Below are 19,667 nucleotides of genomic sequence, written 5' to 3'. Positions count from 1 at the left end.
TTAGTGGAAAGAGTCCTGGACTAGGAGTCAGGAGACTCTGGTTTTGTCTAGGGCCGGTTACTAACTAGATTTGAGAGCTTGGACAAAGCTCTTCTTTGGAACTAGGTCCCCTAATGCACAAAATGAAGGGGCTGAGTAGCTGATCCCTAAGGCCTTTCCCCATCTTTAAAATTCTGAGGTTCTAGGATTCCCCGTTTCCCAGCCCCACTGACCCCGCCTTCAAGGCTCCCCTTCCCGTCCCCCCCCCACCCCATCCCCAATTCTCTTTTCCTTAGTTTCTCCAGCCTCCCATAGGGCAGGGTTTGTTTTTACCTCTCAGGTTCTTTTTCTATCCCAGGGAAAAGGCAGTGGGCTTGGGGCGGGTGCATGTGTGTGTGGTGGGGGGTGAGGTCGGTGGGGGGGTGTCGGGGAGGGCCGAAGGAGGCGGGCCCTGATTGGCTGGGGAGGGGGAGTGGAGGCACGGAGTTTCCCACAATGCCCCGGTGCGGTGCAGCCGCGGATGGATGCTGCGGGAAGGGGCTGCCATTTGCTGCCCCAGCCAGCGGCGCGCTGACCTGCCCAGTCTCCTGCAGTCGCCGGCGCTCGGCCACGGCCCCGGTCCTTGCAGCCGCTCCACCTCGGCTCCGCCCGTGGTTCCAGGGGCCGCCGACATGAACACTGGCTCAGGGAGCGGAGAGGAGAAAGGGGTTGCCGGCAGCAGCAGCAGCGGAAGCGGTGGCGGCGGCGGGAGCTGCTGCCGCGGAGCCGAGGGCGGTGTACCGGACACGCGGAGCGCAGGGGCTGGAGCCTCGGCAGCGGTGACGGCGGCGGCGGCGGCAGCAGCAGCCGCCCTGGAGGAGCCTCAGGCCACGGGCCAGAAGGAGAAGGACGAGGCTCTGGAGGAGAAGCTGAGAAACTTAACTTTCCGGAAGCAGGTCTCTTACAGGTAGGAGAGAGAAGCCCAGGAGACCCAGTGATCTCCAAGTTCCTTTAAGGTGCTCCTCAAACCCACTTCATTCGCTTTCCTTCGGAACGAATGTCAGGAAGTCGGAGACACCTGCCGAGCTTCCCTTCCCTTCCCCCCCTCCCCCCCCCCCCCCCCCCCAACCGGAATCTTTATCCTTCGCACAGCTTCGTGTCTGGAGTCTGAGCCTGTTCCTTTCTCATCCCGTCCTCGGGCTGAGCTTCTGAAACCAGTCTGGAGAGAAGAAAGGGTCTGGTCCTTTAGTTCAGAATAGGGATGGGGTGGTGGTGGTAAATCCAGGTAACCTGAGAGTCGTCCCTAAAGTTGCCCATCAGTCACTGCCTGCCTTAGTCACCACTCTTCCAATCCCCCAGATTTCTCTAGGTGGCACCTTGGCACTAACTTAAGAACCGAGATCACTCCGACAGGTAGAAGCGAAGAACAGCTTTAGACTTAAGAGGAAATATTATGGTCACGAAACCTGCAATCAAGAAATTTATATATATATATATACATATATATGTATATATACAATATGCATACATATATGTGTGTCTATGTCTAACTAGAGACCTATCCTTAGTATCATGATCTATGTTGCCTGCGTGTCTTCTGTGCAACAGTGTGGTATGTGCCCAACAGTTTACTGTTGGTGTAATACTGGTGAGACCCATTATTAAGGGGAACACAATCATAATCACTCCCTGAAACTATATTATTGGGGGTAGGGGAGGGAGATTAGGAGGAAGATAAAGGTGGTAGGTGCTGGCAGCTACTCTAGCCAGAATGGTGTGGAAGGGAAGCTCTCCACTGTAATGCATCACACTAAAAGGCAAAAATCAGTGTTATGCAGATAGGGTCAAGATAATTGTCCTATTTGGACAGCTCAAATGGAGAAACTAGCTATTTATCTTATGATAGATTGAGGATTGTGGTAATGTAGGGGCCATAGATTAGTATCATCTATTTCTTATTGAAATTTAATACATTACTTGAAAAAGAGTCTGAAAAAAACAAGCTTCCCTTTTTTTTTTTTAAACTTACATGTTCCTTTCCAGAAAACCATATAGAGTATCAAGCCTGTTAACCCATGTACTGTTATGTAAGCAAAGGCAGATGACAAAGGTGTGTGGGTTTGAAAATGTGTGTGTTTGTGGTGGGGGGAGGGGGTAGATAGGTGAATCACTAAGATCCTTACAGACGTTTTGCCTGCCTGGGGTCCCCCAGACTTACCGCTCTGTTTGCTCTAGTCATTTATTGAGCATAGGTAATATCATTTTAACTTTTTCTCTGTTGCAAAATTGCTGGTGAAGTAGTTGCATTCCAGAATTCCTCTGTTGCATTTTTGTTCCCAGTAGGCTGAGGGAATTTCCCACCTGAGTTGCTCTTTCAGTTACTCACTTAGATCAGGACCAATCAGATTTCGATCTTCATATTTTGGGTTTCTAAAAATAGGGTAGGAGGGGGTGGGAGTGATGGGAAGTGATGGCTCTAGGGAGGCATGTTAGGACATGGAGCATGCTACTTCTTCATCAGTCCTGGGGAAGCTGGAGCTGCCATGCAATCCAGTGCTGTAATGATCAGGAATTAATTTATGTGAATTCAGATTTATACTGGTGGGTCTCTGTTTTCCATGGTCCAAAGCACCTCTTGGCATGGAAGAATCCAACCTTGTCATTTGTGTCAGCTCCTCTCTGTGTAGGTATAAGACTAACATTTGCAAGGGAAAGCTGATCAATTCCCAAAGGGATTTTCTATCTGGTCAGATTTTTTTTTTATGAGAACATATTGGAAAAGATGTCCAGTGCCAGTTGGTGCTCCCATCATTTTCATATGAGTGCATAACAATAGGCTTTTGAATTCCATTTTAGTGAGGTGGGTGCTCTTTAAGCTTCATTTCCCTTTAAAAAAAATCTTTGCTAATTTTCTGAGGTCTTGAAGAGATTTCCCTGTTGTTTGGGGAGTTGTGACCTTTGACCTCATGCCTTATGGCCTACAAAACAGGGAGAGATGATAAGTGAAAGGTGCAGAAGCAAGAGAATAAAGGCAAAAGACCCCTACAGATTAGTCTTGCTCCAGGTAACTTGGAAAGATTACCTTCCCTGATAGCCATCTGCATCCAAGTCAAGTACAGCTGGCCTGAACCCTGAGCATGCTCACAGATGGTCTGAATGGAAGAGAAAGAAAGCTTTTTTATGAAGTCGAGTGTCTGCTTGCCTAGAGGAGCCCTTTACCTGAGCTCTGATAGCACCTGGGGGAAAAGGTGAGGTCATAGCATCACAGGACCATAAGATTATAGATTTAGAGCTGGAAGGGACTTGAGAGGTTATTGAAACCATCCCCCTCATTTTACAGTTGAGGAAATTGAGACCTAGAGAGTTTAAGTGATTTGTCCAGGGTCACACAGTAGTAAGTGTCTGAGGCAAGCTTTGAACCCAAGCCTCCCTTCCTGATTCCAAATGCAGCCTGTTATCTACTTTTTCCTGAGAAAAAGGGGTCAGAAAAAGCTCACAATATGTCTCCAACTTGAGATGGTGTGAGCTCTCTGTGTGTGTTGTGTGATTATGGGGTTGGGGAATGGGTGAGGAGGGAGACAATATCCCATGATCATAGATAAGGCTTTGAGCTGCAAGGAACTTTCCAGATCAGCCAGTCCATTCCCTTCCTTTTACAAATGAGGAAACTGAGAAAAGAAACTTACTCAAGAATATAGTAATCATTAAGTGGTGGAGCTGGGATTTGAACCTGAATTGTTTGACTCCAAATTTAAGGCTTTCCACAGCATCAGTTAAGATTGTTGAAGAATGTTGATATGGATGCAGGCTTGAATTTCAGTGTTTACTCTGTCCTATAAAGAGGTCGGTTTATTTGAATATAGCCTTAGTCTTCCATTTTTAAGTAAGTTAAGAAACTTATGACTGTTAGAGGATTTAAAGTATGAATGCCTTACCTGCTCTATTGCTTTTCTGGGCTCTTTTGAAGAACATGAGCTTCTTGTGAAATGGCACTTGACAGAATGAGGGAAGGGGGTTATGTTTTGGGGGAGGTGTGTGTGTGTGGGGGGTCTCATCATCTATTTCTGTTGCTAAGGAACATATAAGCCAAGGTTTAAAAATAAGTGAGGAGTGGGTGTGCATGCAATGACTCCTGTCTTTTTAGAGACCAGAGCCCTTTTCAAAAGCCTTTAAATAGCCATTTCTGGAGGCAGATTATTCATTTTGCTTGACTTTGACTTTGTTAAGGAAAATAAACTCCTTTCTACCCCAGAGTTCCCCTCATTATCTCATCTTTCCTGAGGTTTTTTTTTGGTGGGGGGAACCATTTTTCCATGAGGAATTTTCCTTTCTTTCAATTCTTGTTCCCCTAGAGCAAGCAAGCAGGTTTTGTAGACAGCTGAGCTGAGGGTTTTATAAGGCAGTGTTAGTGAGCCAGTACTTTTCTCTTAAAATTAGTACCTTTTTTTTCTTTACAAATTATGGTGCTGCAACAGATACATACATGCAAAGGACTATGTCATGTGTAGGAGACTATTTTTTCCTTCCATTTGGACTCCCATTTACATCAGCACAATAGAAGTTATTCTCAGAAATACACCAGCTTTCAGGGGATTCATTTTAGGTCTGCTCTGTAGGTGTGTGTGTGTGTGTGTGAGAGAGAGAGAGAGAGAGAGAGAGAGAGAGAGAGGGAGAGAGAGAGAAGAGAGAGAAAGAAATGAGAGGAGAGGAAGAGAGAGGGAGGAAGAAAAGGGAGAGAGATGAAGAGAAAGAATGAGAGGAGAGAGAAAGAATGAGAAAGAAGGGAGAGTGACAGAGGAAGAATGAAAGGAGAAAGAAAGAAATGAGAGGAGAGGAAGAGAGAGGGAGGAAGAAAGAGGAAGAAAAGGGAGAGAGAAAAGAGAGCAAGAGTGAGAGAGAGGAGAGAGAAATGAGAGGAGAGGAAGAGAGAGGGAGGAAGAAAGAGAGGAAGAAAAGGGGGAGAGAGAGAGAGATGAAGAGAGAGATGAAAGAATGAGAGAGGAGAGAGAGAAAGAGACAGAGAGGGAGAGAGAGAAAGAGAGAGAGATTTTGTGTTTGTGTTCACACAGCTGCCCACTTGCTGCTTTTTCCACTTTCCAACTATTCCAAATGCAGTTCTCCATGACCTTTTAGCTACTTACAGATCACATTGACTCCAACACCTTTGGGTACCTGTACTCCTTCCATATTTAAACTGAAAAAATTCCCTCTGCTGATTTGCAGTTAAGCTTATACATACTAACACATGGCAGGGAGAAAAATATAATTTTTAAGGACTGCCGAGAAACATTTTTTCACCCACATGGCACATGCCATCTCTATGAAGATACCCTTATGAGATTTTCATATGGTGTTAAAAAAATACTACCCAGGTGCAATGTGGGTGAGTATAGATTCCAATGAGAAATTCACACTTCTGCTATCACATGGGCAGCTTAGTGTGAGAATAAAGTATGATTCTGAGAGGGAAGAGCACTGGGATATACTTCTTATGATCTCACCTACTTGCAAAGTGTTTCATTGCCCTTTGCCTTGGTTTCTCTGTCTGTAAAATGAGGGTGGAAATACCTCCTATTTGAAGGGGCAAAAGGAAGGTGAATTAAAACTCATTTGCAGGTTGCTTTATATTGCTTAGACTAAAATGCTGAATATACACAAAGTACTCCAACAAATTTATTTAGTGCCTTTTTTGTTTTTTTTTCCTAATTTGGCAATAAAAGCATTATGTGAGGCATTTAATTTCTTCTGTCCCCAAAACAGGAGCATAAAGATAGAGGAAAGGCTAATGTGAATGTAGGAAGAATGAAGTGGACACAGTTTTTACTTCTTAATTATTACAGACATGGTTCACTTCAAGAAAATCAACTAGGAAAATTAAGAATTTTCTGCTTCATGCAGTGTTTTAGAAAAGGGTTCCCTGGGTACTTATGACTTGTAGTCATTTGGTTACTTGTACATGGTACTGTGGTAATAGTTTTAGCCTAAGTCAGGAGATCTGGGTTCAAGATCTAGCTGTTTAACAAGTCATTTCTTTTCTCTAGGACTCAGTTTTTTACCTGTAACAGGAAAAGACTGAGCCAGATGACTTCTGAGGTTCATCCTAGCTCATTAATTGTATGAGGTATTCAATGCTAACTCACATTTTATGTAGCATTTCAAAAAGTGCTTTCCTTCTAACAACATTGTAAGATGTGTTATTATTATTATGATTGTTATTATGCTTATTATTTTAGACTAAACCTGTGCTTTAATTGGTGAAAGGAACTTTCTGTGAGGAGAAGCCCTCTGCCAACAGAGATTCTCAACTGCTTTGCAACTTATAGTCATCTAGAGTTGCCTGAAGATGGTGAGGAGTTAAATCTTTCTTATGGTCAAGTGGCCAGAATGAGTCCAAGGTTGGACTTGAATCCTGAAATTCCTGACTTCCAGGCCACCTGTTGATACACCATACCATCCTTGTATTACAGAGGAGGAAACTGAGGCTTTAAGGTGAAGGTGTTTTACTTGAACCCAGATCTCTTTTTTTCAAATTCAGTGTTCTTTCCACTACACCATCCTGTCTCCTTATCTGTGAGTCATTTGTTTCTCGGAGATATTATGAAATCAGATCAATTTAAGAAGCAGAAAAGGAGCCATTGCCAAAGTAAGATACTTAAGAGATGAAGATAAAGGGTATTTACAATGAAATTGTAAGGCAGCTGGAAAATTGTATTTGATTTGCCAAGTAAGGATTTACTTGATTTTTCCAAGAGGGCCACTACTATGCAAAGTGAGGTTCATTGGGGTGGTATAATGTTAGGATAAGGCAGTCACCAGTAAGCTGTTAGAAACAGCTCTTAAAAGTTTATTTTGGCCCTAACTAAGCCAGATAATTTACAATTGTAAGACTTCCTTCTCCTGAAGATTACTATGTTGTTGTTCAGTTGTTTCAGTTATGTCTGACTCTCTGTGACCCCATTTTGGGGTTTGCTTGGCAGATACTGGAGTGGTTTGCCATTTCCTTCTCCAGCTCATTTTTCAGATGAGGAGACTGAGGCAAACAGGATTAAGTGACTTGCCTGGGCAAGATCACACAGCTAGTAATTGTCTGAGGCTGGATATGAACTCAGGAAGATGAGTTTTCCTGACTCCATGTCTGGTGCTCTATCCACTGCACCACCTAGCTGCCCTTGGAGGATTACTATGTAGGATCCATCAATTTTATACTCTTTGCATTAGATGAGGATTTCACCATTAGACAGAAAACACGGGGTTTTGGGAATATTTTTTTTCTCTTCAGGATTGCTCAGGCTCTCGGTGAGTGCTGAATTAGGAAAGAACCACCAACTGTGCCTGGAACATGCCCTCAAGTTGAGCAGGACTGGGGAGGGAGAAGCTAGAGATCCTGAGACAATAGCTTGAGGTTGCCTCCAAGGAGGCTGGCATGTTGGGGGGAAGGTGAGAGAGAAAAGCTCTCCCCAACCTGCCATCTGGTAGGTTCCTATTTTAATTAATTTTTTTTTTTAGCTTAGTGTTAAGCTTTGTTGTTTCTACACTGGTGAAGGACTCAAGTTACTCTTAGGGCTGTATAAATTTGGCTCCCTAGGGCAAAGAAAGTCCCAGTTGCCCCTCTAAGGCATGAGTGTTGATTTCCTTAATGAGAAGTTGCAACAGACATTTTATTTTATCCATTTTTAATAGTTGCTTCTTTCAGTATTCCTATCTTTCTGAACCTTGATTCTAAATGGGATAGCCCAGGAAGCCTTGGTAAGGGGTTGTGGTGAGAATGGGGAAGAGGGGTTTATTCTCTGGTATTCAGTGGTGTATCCAAGATATGTATTTCTATTAGGGAGGCAGGATAATGTAATAGAAAAAGCACTGGAGTATCTGAAGACCTGTTTCAAACCCTATCATCCTCATTCATCAGCTCTGAGATTTTGGGTAAATTACTTAATCCTCTTGGCCTCAGTTTCCTTGCCTGTAAAACAAGGCCACTACCTACCCTCCCTAGCTGTGAGAATCACATGAGATAATGTATAAGAAAGTATTCTGTAACCACTAAAATGTTATACTAATATGGAGCATCATGAGGTCTAGTTGTTCTTTGCCCCTTTGCAGGGCTTTGTTTTATTTTTAGGTTTTTGTTTTAATGACTCCAATGTCTTTATTCATTCAGCAAACATTTTTTTAAAGTGTCTACTATGTGCCAAGCATGGTGTTGAGTGGTGGGGACACAAGATAAAAATGAAATAGTCTCTGCTCTCAAGTATCTTACATTCTAAAGAAGGCATGAGATGATTTCTCCACTGTATTTTCCAGGGCAGTAGCCAGGGCATAGACTGACTGAACAAACATTTTCTTGGTTATTCAGAGAGTTACTTTAGAGTGAGAGGACTATGCAAAAAGCATAAGATAGCCCACTAGGGTTGTGCTATTTAGTGACACCTAATAAGTTTGAGCTAATAATGCTTACCTTATTGATACTATTTATTTTCTTCAAGGTGGCTAGGTGGCTCAGTGGATAGAGTGCCAGGCCTGGAGTCAGGAAAACTCATCTTCCTGAGTTCACTTCTGGCCTCAGAAAGTTACTAGTCTTGTAACTCTGGGCAAGTCACTTAACCCTGTTTGCCTCAGTTTCCTTATCTGTAAAGTAAACTGGAGAAGGAAATAGCAAACCACTCCAGTATCTTTGCTAAACAAACAAACAAACAAACAAACAAACAAACCCCAGATGGGTCATGAAGAGTTGGGCACAGCTGAAATGACTGAACAACAATGCTTGCTACCAAGTGACATGGATTTTAGTAGTATAGATAGGCCAGTTTCATAAGATATAAATAAATGAGAACTAGGGAAAGGAGAGCACACAATATAGTTAATTATGCATTTTTCTCTGAAATTGTAATTCGTTAAAATAATGCTATATGTAGCTAACCAATGTCAAATTGCTAGATATTTCTAAGGGATACAATGTAGAGCAAAATTAAAGAAATAAAAACACCTTGGTGCAAGTTAAGTACCTTCTACCACTTTTCTACTGTTATCAATCACTGCATAGTTTATCTCTTGTTTTCATTTATGCTTGAAAGAAAACATCTAATTCTCTCCCACTTATCATTCTGGTGTCCTAATGCCTCTGGTCTTGTGTATGTTCATAGCTTCAGCTATTTTGCCAACCTCTTGGGGGCTTCAGAGTGGTATCAAAAACCTTTAACTATCTATTTGTGCCTATCAAAGAGAAGGCATTAATTTGCCTTCCAAACACTAACAATTAGCTCTGGAACACTTTAATCCAGTCATTCCTTCTCCAAGGGAGATATTGATTCCCTACTGCATGTACTTTGTGTTTACTTTTTCTCTCATGGTTAGACCAGAAATAGAGAGAAAAGTCATGGCTACTTAATTTGCCTGGAGATTGTGTGAAATCCTGCCACTGTGTCTTGTCTGATTCAAATAAGGTTCTTCTGACAATTATGCTTCTGTCACTGACTCCCTCTTTCTAACTGATCTAACTCAGCTTTGGTGTAAAGGTCCATTTATGGTGAATTGCTAGAATGTCCTTTAGCCAGCTCAGCACTTCTCAATGTTGTGTTTTTTTTTAACCTAGCTTCTTGTGTCTTTTAAAGTGGGCCAAACCTTCTCCCCCCCTTTAAATGTTTTAAAAATACATTTAAACAAATGGCAAACCACTCCAGTGCCCTTGTCAAGAAAACCCCAAATGGGGTCATGAAGAGTCGGACGCAACTGTAAGGACTGAACAAAAACAGATAGATCATACTTCAATATTTAAATGGATTTATGAACTCATCCTCCAACAGTTCAGATCATGGCTCATTCATGCCTTGCCATTTGCTCTAACTCTTGTCAAAGTTAATCCTCCCCAGGGGATCTCTCTAGTAAGCTAGGTCTTTTGACATGCTGTGGCTACCACAGCAACACTGAGGCTGTCTATCTGTTCTTTCTTACTCTTGTTACATTACAGGCCCACCTCCTTTTCCAGTCATACATCTCTTTGATAATATCTTTTACCCAGCTCTGAGCTGCAATTTGTTATTAGTAATATGCTGTAGCCTATTTACACCCACCATATGTCTCTCCATTGTCTTTTGGGTGACCTGCAATTTTATTTCTCAGAGATTGTGTTATTTTATGATTCTTAGCCATATAGCAACACCAGAAGAAATTGGTTTTAAAAAGATGAGTTTTTGTTTCAGGGAGAAAGTTGGGGTCAGTTGAAAGTACTTCCTAGCTCTGCAAATATAATCTCAGCCCACTCTCTTCCTCCCATTCAATTCTGGGCCCAATTTATTGACCATCTGCAAGTGGACATAGATGATGTACAGTTTTAAAAAAGGATTTTTTTTTCTAGGAGGCAGCTGGTGGCATAATAGAAAGAGCACTGGGCCTGGAGTCAGGAAGACCTGAATTCAAATGTGCCCTCAGACTTACTAGCTATATGACCCTGGGCAAGTCGCTTAACCTTTGTTTGCCACAGTTTTCTCAACTGTAAAATGGGGATGATAATAGCATCTAGCTTCCAGGTTGTTGGGAGGATCAAATGAGATAATATTGGTAAAGCACTTAGCATAGTGCCTGCCATGTAGTCAGCATTATATAAATATTTATTTCTTCCCCTCCCCCTTCCCTCACAGGGATTTACATGGCTTTTGCTTTCAGGCCTATGTGATTTCTGTAGAAAAAGAAAATTCTTTGGACTAAGATTAGTTGATGACATTAAAAGGCAATGTTATAGAACAAATCCTGATATTAGCCAAAAAAAGTCCGGCTACTGTTAAGTCTGAGAAGAAGAAGAAGAAACCAGAATTGGCAATGGCTATCACTAAATTAATTTTTTAAAAACAATACTTCACATGTGTAGGGGCACTCTTTTAGTTAGTAAAGAAATCCTCTATTTGGTCTTTGAAAGTTTTAATGTAAGCTTGATTTTCAGCATTAATGTTAAAACTGCCTAGTTAATATGAACATTAGGTAGAGCTTATACTTTAGTCACACCATCTACGTATGTAATAAATGAACCATAAATAAAGGATTAACAGAAGTTGTCATTCTGGTTAGGAACATATACTTTCTTTATTCTTTCTTTCTATCTGTCTCTCTATCTGTCCATCCACCCATCCACCCATCCATCCATCCACTCATCCATCCATCTATCCATCTATCTATCTATCTGTCTGTCTGTCTATCTATCTCTGTCTATCCACACACATGCACATGCACACATACATGCATACCTATATCCCTAAAATTTGTCACTTTTACCCTTAACTGCCAGGTAAATTATTTGGGTTGTTCATAAAACTTGAAAAGCAAAAGGATTGATACATTATTTTCCTATTTCTTGAATACTTATAGAGATCTCAATATTTTTCTAAAAAGAAAGCCCATTCCATTTTGGGACAATTCTCATTGTTAGGAAATTCTCCCTTATGTAGAGTTGAAATCTGTTTCCTCTGACTTCTGCTCAATATTTTTCATTCTTCCTTCTGATTTTTAAGGCTTCATGAGATTGGAGCAAGTAGGTGAAAGAATCCAAGTAGGAAGGCCCAGGTCATTGTTCATAGAAGTAGGAAAGGTCAGGCAGTCAGGATCAGGAATCCAAGCTAGTATCCTAGAAGATGGAGAAGTTAGTCCTCAGACACACAAAGGGCCCCACCTCTGAAAGGCTGAGCAAATGAGTCAGGAACCTAATAACAGAAGCCTTAACATGCATAGGAAGGGACAAGCAACTAAGTAGAAGTGATTTGATCCAAAGTCTCCCTTTTCATAAATCACATCAAATAGAGGAGCGAACCCCATGGAAATCCCTGTTAAAAAAACAAAAACAAAAACAAAACAAGTCTCTTTCCAAGTTGTGCATATTTATTCATATATCTTTTTAAATGTTCAGAGGAGGAAAAAACCCCCAAAACAAAACAAGTTGACCACTTTAAAAAGTTTCTGTCAAGAAGTCTGGATAAAAAGAAATTGCCTAGGGTTTCAGCAAGGACATGAACATTGATTCAGGAGGAAAGGGTAGATGGCTTCTTGCTTAGTTTGGAGAGGACAAGGGCTAGCTGGCATGTGTTTGCTGTGAGAAGGAAGCAAGACTGTCGAGATCTAGTTGTCAATCAGTCAGTCAATTAGCATTTACTAAATACCTACTATGTGCCAAGCACTGCGCTAAGTGTTAGGGAAACAAAGCAAGGCAAAAGAGTCCCTGCTTTCAAGGAATTTACAGTCAAGGGGAGACAGCATACAAACACATTTGTATGAACAAGATTCATGGATAAATTGGGGATAATCAATAGAGGGAATCAATAGGGGCTTCTGGGAAATTCTACTTTCATCTCTCATAGAAACCAAGTAAGCCAAAAAGCTGAATCTTACTCCCCCCCTCCCCGTACACCCCCCAAATTGTATGCATAGATCCTCAGTAAATATTTGAGGGAGGGTTGAAGGAAGGAGCTCCAAACAGTGAAATTAATGCTGGCTCCTACCAGTATCTTCAGACATTGTTGAATGAAGCAAACATAATCTCTCAAAGAAGAAAGATAAGGCAATCTGACAGGTTTTGAATGCCAAATGGACTTCTAGGCAGTAGCTAGGAAACAGACAGGTTTCTAAAACCTGAATAATTCTTTCACACATGAGGACAACCTCCAAGATTCCACAGGAAAATGAAACTCGATTTCAAAAATAAACTTTAAGGCTATTTAAAAGTAAAAGAACTTTTTGTGAGTCAATGCTGAAACAGTTATAAAGGACTACCAGCATTTTGGAATCAACTTTTGTAGAACTCTTCAGAATACTAAAGGACAGTGTTTTATTCACTGTCTTTTCTTGAAATAGAAAAATGCTAGATGGAATTTTTCTTAAAGACTTAAAAAAAGTTCTTTTTAAACCTTTTGGCTTAAAGTAGCTTCTTTATTTTCCTTTTAGGCCCCCTTACACAGGCTCAAGACTGTAGCTTCCTAAATTCATACTTTAATCTGGCCGCCTTCAGGGTCAAGTCACGTCAATCCAATAAACTTTATTAATTATTTGCTATGTGCTAATTACCATCCTTAGCACTGGCAGTACAAAGAAAGAAAAAATTAGTCCTTACCCTTAAGGAACTCACATCCTAATGAGGAGACAACATGGAAACAACATGTCCATACAGGATGTATACAGTGTAAATCGAGAGAAGAAAGTGTATCCTTCCTCTATAACCTTCCCTCTGGTGGAGTATAAGACCTCAGAGTTTGCAGGGATCTTTGTTTTAACCTACATCCAATTGGCCTCCAACCTGTCATGTCCCAAGGCAGTCCTTTTTATTCTCCCAGTAGAATTTGTTTGTTAAGGCTAGGGACCATTGTGTTTATTCAATGTATATTCAGCACCTAGTCCAGTGCCTTGACTTGGTAGGTGTTTAATACACATTTGTTGAATTGAATTCTCTTCATACTGAAGCATCCCTTGAAGCCTCAAACTCTTTGTTGGCAGCTTTGCAGAGAGAGAATCTCGTCTTTGTTCACCTAGTGGTTCTAGGGATGCTGATGCATTCCTATGTGTGTGGTCCTTTGTTTTGGAAGAGGCCAATGACATCACGGGTGATGCTTTGACTTGCTCATGAATTGGATTTAAGTGAGCCAGAATTACACAAAGTTGTCAGCCTCACACTCTCTCTTCCTGAGTCATTGAAGTCCAGTAGCAGAACAAAAGTCAAGATGACTCATACCAGGTAGGAATGCAGCTGTGTTCTTTGTTACAGAAGGTCCTTTTTGAGATTCTTCCCTCTGCTAGATGCCATCTTGTTTTCAACCATCACAGGATTTTGGAGTTGGAAGAGATCTAAGAAGCCATCTAGACCAAAATATTCCCCCAAAAGAATCCTCACTACAACATACCCAATAAGTGGTCATCTAGCCTGTGCTTAAAGATCACCAATGAGGGGCAGCCTACTACTGCTTCCCGAAGTAGCCCATTCCACTTTTGGAAAGCTTTAATTTAAAAAAATATTGATATCTTTTTTTATCATTTTGTTTCCAAATATATCCCTCCCTTTTTCCCTCCCCAGAGACTTATCTTTTATAACAAAAAATAAAAGAGTGGAGAGTGGGGGAGTAGGGGAGATGAGGGGAATTAGTTTAGCAAAATTAACCAACATAGCAACCAAATCTGAAAGTATATGTAATATTCCAGACCCATAGACTCCCACTTCTTCAAAGAAGGGAGAAAAGTATATTTTCTCTTTTCTTCTTTAGGGTAAAAGTTGATAATTATAATGATATTAGCTTTCATTGTCAGAAAGGTGGTTCCCCTTCCCCCTCTCATACTAAACCTAAATTTAGTTCTCTGAAACTTTAACCCATTGCTCCTGTTTTTGCCTTCTGAGGCCAAATGGAACAGTTCTAACTCATCTTTTATATGATAGCTTTTTAATTACTTAATAACAGCTGTTATTTCTTTTCTGAGTCTTCTTTTCTTGAGGTTAAATATTTCAGTCTTTCAACCATTCTTCGTATGGCATGAACTCCAGGCCTTTGACCATTCTGATTAATAATAATGATATCAAGCATTTATGTATCACTTTAAGGTTTGCAAAGCTCTTTGCATGTGTTATCTTATTTGATCTCTCCTCTGAACGTTACCCAGCTTATTAATTTCCTTCCTAAACTATTATGTCTATAACCGGGCATGATACTCCAGATGAGGTCTGATGAGGGCAGAATACAGTGAGTTTATCATTCCCTTGTTCCTGGATGCTATAGATCTCTTAATGAAGCCAAAGTCTGTTACCTTTTTTTTGGCAGCTGCATCACATTACTGACTCATATTGAGGTAGTATTTTACCAAAACCCTTGTATTTTTTTCAGACAAACTGCTGTCTAACCATACCTCTCTAATTTGGTACTTGTAAAGTAGTTTTTTTGAATCAACTGTAATATTCTAACCTCTCAAGAATGTTATTGATCCTTATTCTCTCATCTAGTGTGTTAGTCATCAGTTTCAATTTAATGTTATTTGCCAATTTGATAAGAATACTGTCTATTCCTTTATTCATGTCATTGATAAAAAATGTTAACCAGTCCAAAGCCAAGAAGAGAGTTGCTGGAGACCTCCTTCTGAGGTGACGTCAGTAACTATCCTTTGGTCATTCAACTTGTGAATCCATCTAATTGTATTGTCATCTAGTGGACTTCCATCTTTTCTACCAGGATAGCATGTATTTGCCAATCCCTTTGCTAAGATCTAGGTAAACTATAGCTACAACAACATTCCTATCAGAAAAGGGAATAGAGGTGGGGGGAGGTTTGTGTGCCATGATTTTCTTGAAATCCTGCCAATTCTTTGTGATTATGTTTTCCTTTTTCTAGATGTTCATGAACCATCTATTCAGTAATACATTTTAGAATCTTACTAGGAATTGAAGTCAAGTTCAGCAGCCTGTAGTTGGCAGATTTTGTTCTCTTCACTTTTTTAAAAAATTGGGACAAAATTTTACCTTCTTGAGTTCTATGGTAATTTTCTTCTTCTACACAGTCTTTCAGATGTCACTGACACAGGCTCAGCAGTCACTTCAGTTGGTATATTCAGTAACAGGATGTAGTTTATCTGGGCTAGATGACTTGAATTCATCAAGGGTAACTAGGTATTCTCCTATTATTATTTGTCTTGGGTGTCAACTCCCTATTAGCCTCTTTGTTCTGTCCTCACCAATACAAAGGTCATTCTTTTTGACAGAGAAAACAGAATCAAAATTAGACTTGAGCACACTGAGAAATGGGGTCCAATCTCTTCTTTGACAGTCTGCTTTTCCCTAATATAGAATAATAAAAAAAGTCTTTTTTGTTGTCCTTAGGTTTCCTTACCAGGCCTGGTTTATTTCTGTCTTTAGCATTTCTAAAACTATTCTTACAGTACTGAGTTATGCGTTTGCATTTATTACCTGTACTTGTTTCCATCTTCTGTTCATATCCTTTTAAAAGTCTAAGTTGACTGGGGAGTTGTTTCTGCCAAGCTCATTGGGCATGCATCTCCATCAGTCTTTCTAGACGATTCCTATTTCTTCTCATTGGAATTGTTTCGTTTTGTGTCTTCAAAATTTCATTCTTGAGTTTTCTTTACCTCCTGGACTTCCTTCCCTTGTAGAATTTAGTACATGGGGTCTTGTAAAGTAGTTTGTGAGTGCTGGACCTGGAGTCATGAAGACCCAAGTCTTACTTATACTTCCTTTGGACTCCTTGAAATATACTCTCCAAAACTCTAGGGTGAATATCAGCAATTGGCTTTCCTTTCCTTTTTTATCTTAGAATCTAAGAAACTGTAGTCACTTCTTACAGAATTTCAATTATGCCCACCCCAGCAACCATTTTCACCTTGCTGGTGAAGTGGATCCAGAAGAGTACTTCCCCTTGTTGACTTTCACCTTTAGAAGGATGAAATTATCATAAATGCAAGTAAAAAAGATATTACCTGCTTTGTTTTTGGCAGATAAAGAGCTATAATTGATGTCCGGACAATTAAAAGTCTCCAAATATTACTATATCATGCTTCTGTGGCAGATTTGTGATGTGTTTTCTCAACTTATCTATTTCCTCCTTCTGTTCAGGTGGTCTGTAATATACTCTGATAGTAAAGTCTCTTCTATTTCTGCCTCTATTGAGTTTCATCAAGATGCTCTCCATCATCTTTCTCCCTTCTGGATTTTCTTATATGAGTATATTCTCATAGTATAACCTATCCAGTTTCTTTAGAATAAGGTACATCCCTTCGGAGCCACATTCTCATCATAGGTCTCATCCCACCAAGTCTCAACAATACCTAAGAGGTTGAATTTACCTCTTTGTGTTAGGAACTCTATCTTCTTTGGCTAGTTGCCTAAACTTCAAAGCATTTGTGTGTAGATATTTCAGGCTATAGGTTTTACTCTTGTCTTCTTTCTTTGATTTTTGTCTCCTATCTCAATTGCTATTTTTCCTACGTTGTAACTACTCTCTATGGTCTCTAGCTTGGTGAATGAATATGCATTAGGAGTTTCTGCCCTACCCCATCTTTTTCAGTTTAAAGACCCTTTGATAGATTTGAAAAACACCAGGCAAATAAATTCACATTAGCATTTACCCTATCTCTGCCTGCGAGCCCATCATTTCTATATTTTATACAATTGTTCAGAAATCTAAGTCCCATTCTCAGAAACTTTCTTCTAAGCAAGCTATGTCACTCAGTCAGTAAGCATTTATTGAGCTCCTATTATGTGCTAGGCACTGTGTGAATACAAAAAGAGGCAGAAGACAGTGTCCGTCTTCCTGGAGTTCATAATCTAATACTCTATGTGAATATAATAGTCACGTGAACAACTAGAGACTCATTGTCTGCTTCTGTAAGTGTGTTTCTGGGTACTATGTTATTTTTTCCATTCTTTGTGAGTGCTGGACCTGGAGTCATGAAGACCCAAGTTCAGACCCCATCTTTGACATTCACTAGTTATGTGACCCTACCTGGGCAAGTCACTTAACTGTTCCATTGCTTAGGTATTTTCCTTAGGATTTATCTTCTAATTCATAGACAGTTGTGATTTGTGTTCAGAGTTGTGTTCCTATTCTAAGAGTTCCTTACACTTAAAAAAATCACAGAATCTTTGCCCATTTGTGTGTGAGAGCTGAGAAGGGCATATCTTAGGAGCCAGAGGATCACTGTGTTTATGTTGCCTATGGCTCCACCATGATCCTTCTAATTTCTACATTCTGGTATGAAGCCTTGCCATGTGTTGGGATTTGAGGGTGGCTAATGGATTCTCAAGGGGACTGGAGGAGCGGATTGGGGTATAGTAAGATTTTTACATCCATGACTTTAGGACGCTGAAAGAGTATTGCCACACCTATTTGGTTTTTATCTTTCTTAAAGAAGCAGGCTCCCCAACATTAATCAGGGGGAGGACTCTAGTTGTAAATGAGAGTTTTCATTTTTATGTATTATATAACTATATATAATATATATCAATCAATCAGTCTATACATGTGCACATGAACAATAATCCCTTGCATTTGTATAGTGCTTTGCAAAGCACTTTCCTTACAACAATCTTATGAGGTAGCAGAGATAAGTAGAATTATGCTGATTTTACAGATGAAGACTGAATGTCTGAATGACTGAACAGCAACAACATGGATATATGCATATATACGTATATATATGATATGTATAAATACATATATACATATATACATAGATATTAACTGATTTACTGTTTTCAAGTTTGCAAAATACTTTATAAACTCTGTCTCATTGGAATTTCATAGAACCTTGTTGAACTGTATTCTCAAGGTGAACAAACATTTATTAAGCCTTTACTACAAGTCAGATGCTAAGTGCTGGGGATATAAATATAAGTAAGAAGAACATCTCTGCCCTCAAGGTACTTCCATTCTAATGGGAGAAGATAGTACATAAGAGGGAGTTGAAAAGGGATGGAGGGGGTGCAGTACCTGTGAGGAGGCATATTGACAAAATATAGAGAATCAGAAACAGAACTGGGATAGGAATGAAGGAACTGCAGTTTCTGAGGGGAATTCATCAATGGAGGAAGGGAGAAAGGGCCGAGGGAAGTTCCAGGGTAAAAAGACCATAGGGAATAAGGGAAATATGAGGGTTAGAAGGATGCTGAAGCGTGATGGTGAAATCTGGAGAGTCATCCAGTATTATGACCCTCATGAAGTGACTTGCCCAAGGTAATGCAACTAGTAAGTGGCAGAGCCAGGCTTTGAACCCAGGTACTCTGACTCCAATTTTAGTATCCCCTTCACTATATTGCCCCTCCCGTTTACATATGACATAGGCATAGACATGAATATATTATAGATAGGGAATATTATAAACATGCATGAATATGCATATATTCACACAATTCCTCTCTATGGAAGTTATTTAGCAAGACTGCCACTTAAAAATTTAATTTATATTAATTTATCTTAATTGCTTACCTATAAATGACAAAATTGGAGCAAGGCATTGGCTGCTCCACCAGCTTCATATTTTAGGAGGTCCAGCTGCTTTGTTGAATATCTGACTCGATAACTCTATGAATATAAGAGAGAGTGTAACTTAGGCTGTGTCAAGTTAGTCTTTCCCCTCTCCAAAAGCAGAAAGAGAGAAATGTCTCCTTTTCCCTTAGCTTTGGTTGCTAGGCAGCCGCAGTTTCATTGTAAGGGAGATTCAGTTAAGGTAATGACGTCGCATCTCTAAGAATAGCATGTCAGCTTTACAGGAATTGCGTTTTTAGCCTACATATAGCATGCATTCATGTGGTTCAGGGTATTCCAGGGGAAGAAATACTCATTTAACCAGATTTGGTGAATGTAGCAAGGCAATGGAAAATAGCTGAGCATCTTAGAGCCTCACCTCTGATCCACCAGTGATTCCAACTGATAAGCAGGCTACTTTTGGTTTTAAGGATTTAGGAATGACGTCTGAATGTACAGCTGGACGACAGGTAAGCCATGTCAGTTTAATCTCATTATAACAAAGGCCATTTCCATGGAGGAAAAAACAACTCTCTTTATAAGACTGCTAAACCTCAATTGATTGTTCAATTATTTTGAGCCATGTTTGCTATGACACTACTAAAGGTCCTACTTTGATGTCTCAGAATAAGAATGGAAACAGTAATGATAATAATAGCTAGAATTTACATAGCACTTTAAATTTGCCATATTCCTTACATATTTTATTTCACTTGATCCTTACAA

The 19,667-nt window shown here is 40.1% G+C and overlaps 1 protein-coding gene across 1 annotated transcript in view; it reads left to right on the top strand.

Annotated features, from left to right (window-relative positions):
• Window positions 1-503: 503 nt before the first annotated feature.
• DGKI (diacylglycerol kinase iota) overlaps window positions 504-19,667 on the top strand; it is a 543,147-nt gene continuing 523,983 nt past the window's right edge. Inside the window, exon 1 of the mRNA XM_027842255.1 lies at window positions 504-925. Coding sequence (XP_027698056.1) covers window positions 504-925 — 422 coding nt within the window. The remainder of the gene's footprint in view (window positions 926-19,667) is intronic.

The sequence above is a fragment of the Vombatus ursinus genome, unplaced genomic scaffold (genome assembly GCF_900497805.2).
Source record: "Vombatus ursinus unplaced genomic scaffold, bare-nosed wombat genome assembly UNPS02014870.1, whole genome shotgun sequence".
Lineage (NCBI taxonomy): Eukaryota > Metazoa > Chordata > Mammalia > Diprotodontia > Vombatidae > Vombatus > Vombatus ursinus.
Note: the sequence above shows the minus strand (reverse complement) of the source record. Positions and strands in the feature narration are given on the sequence as shown.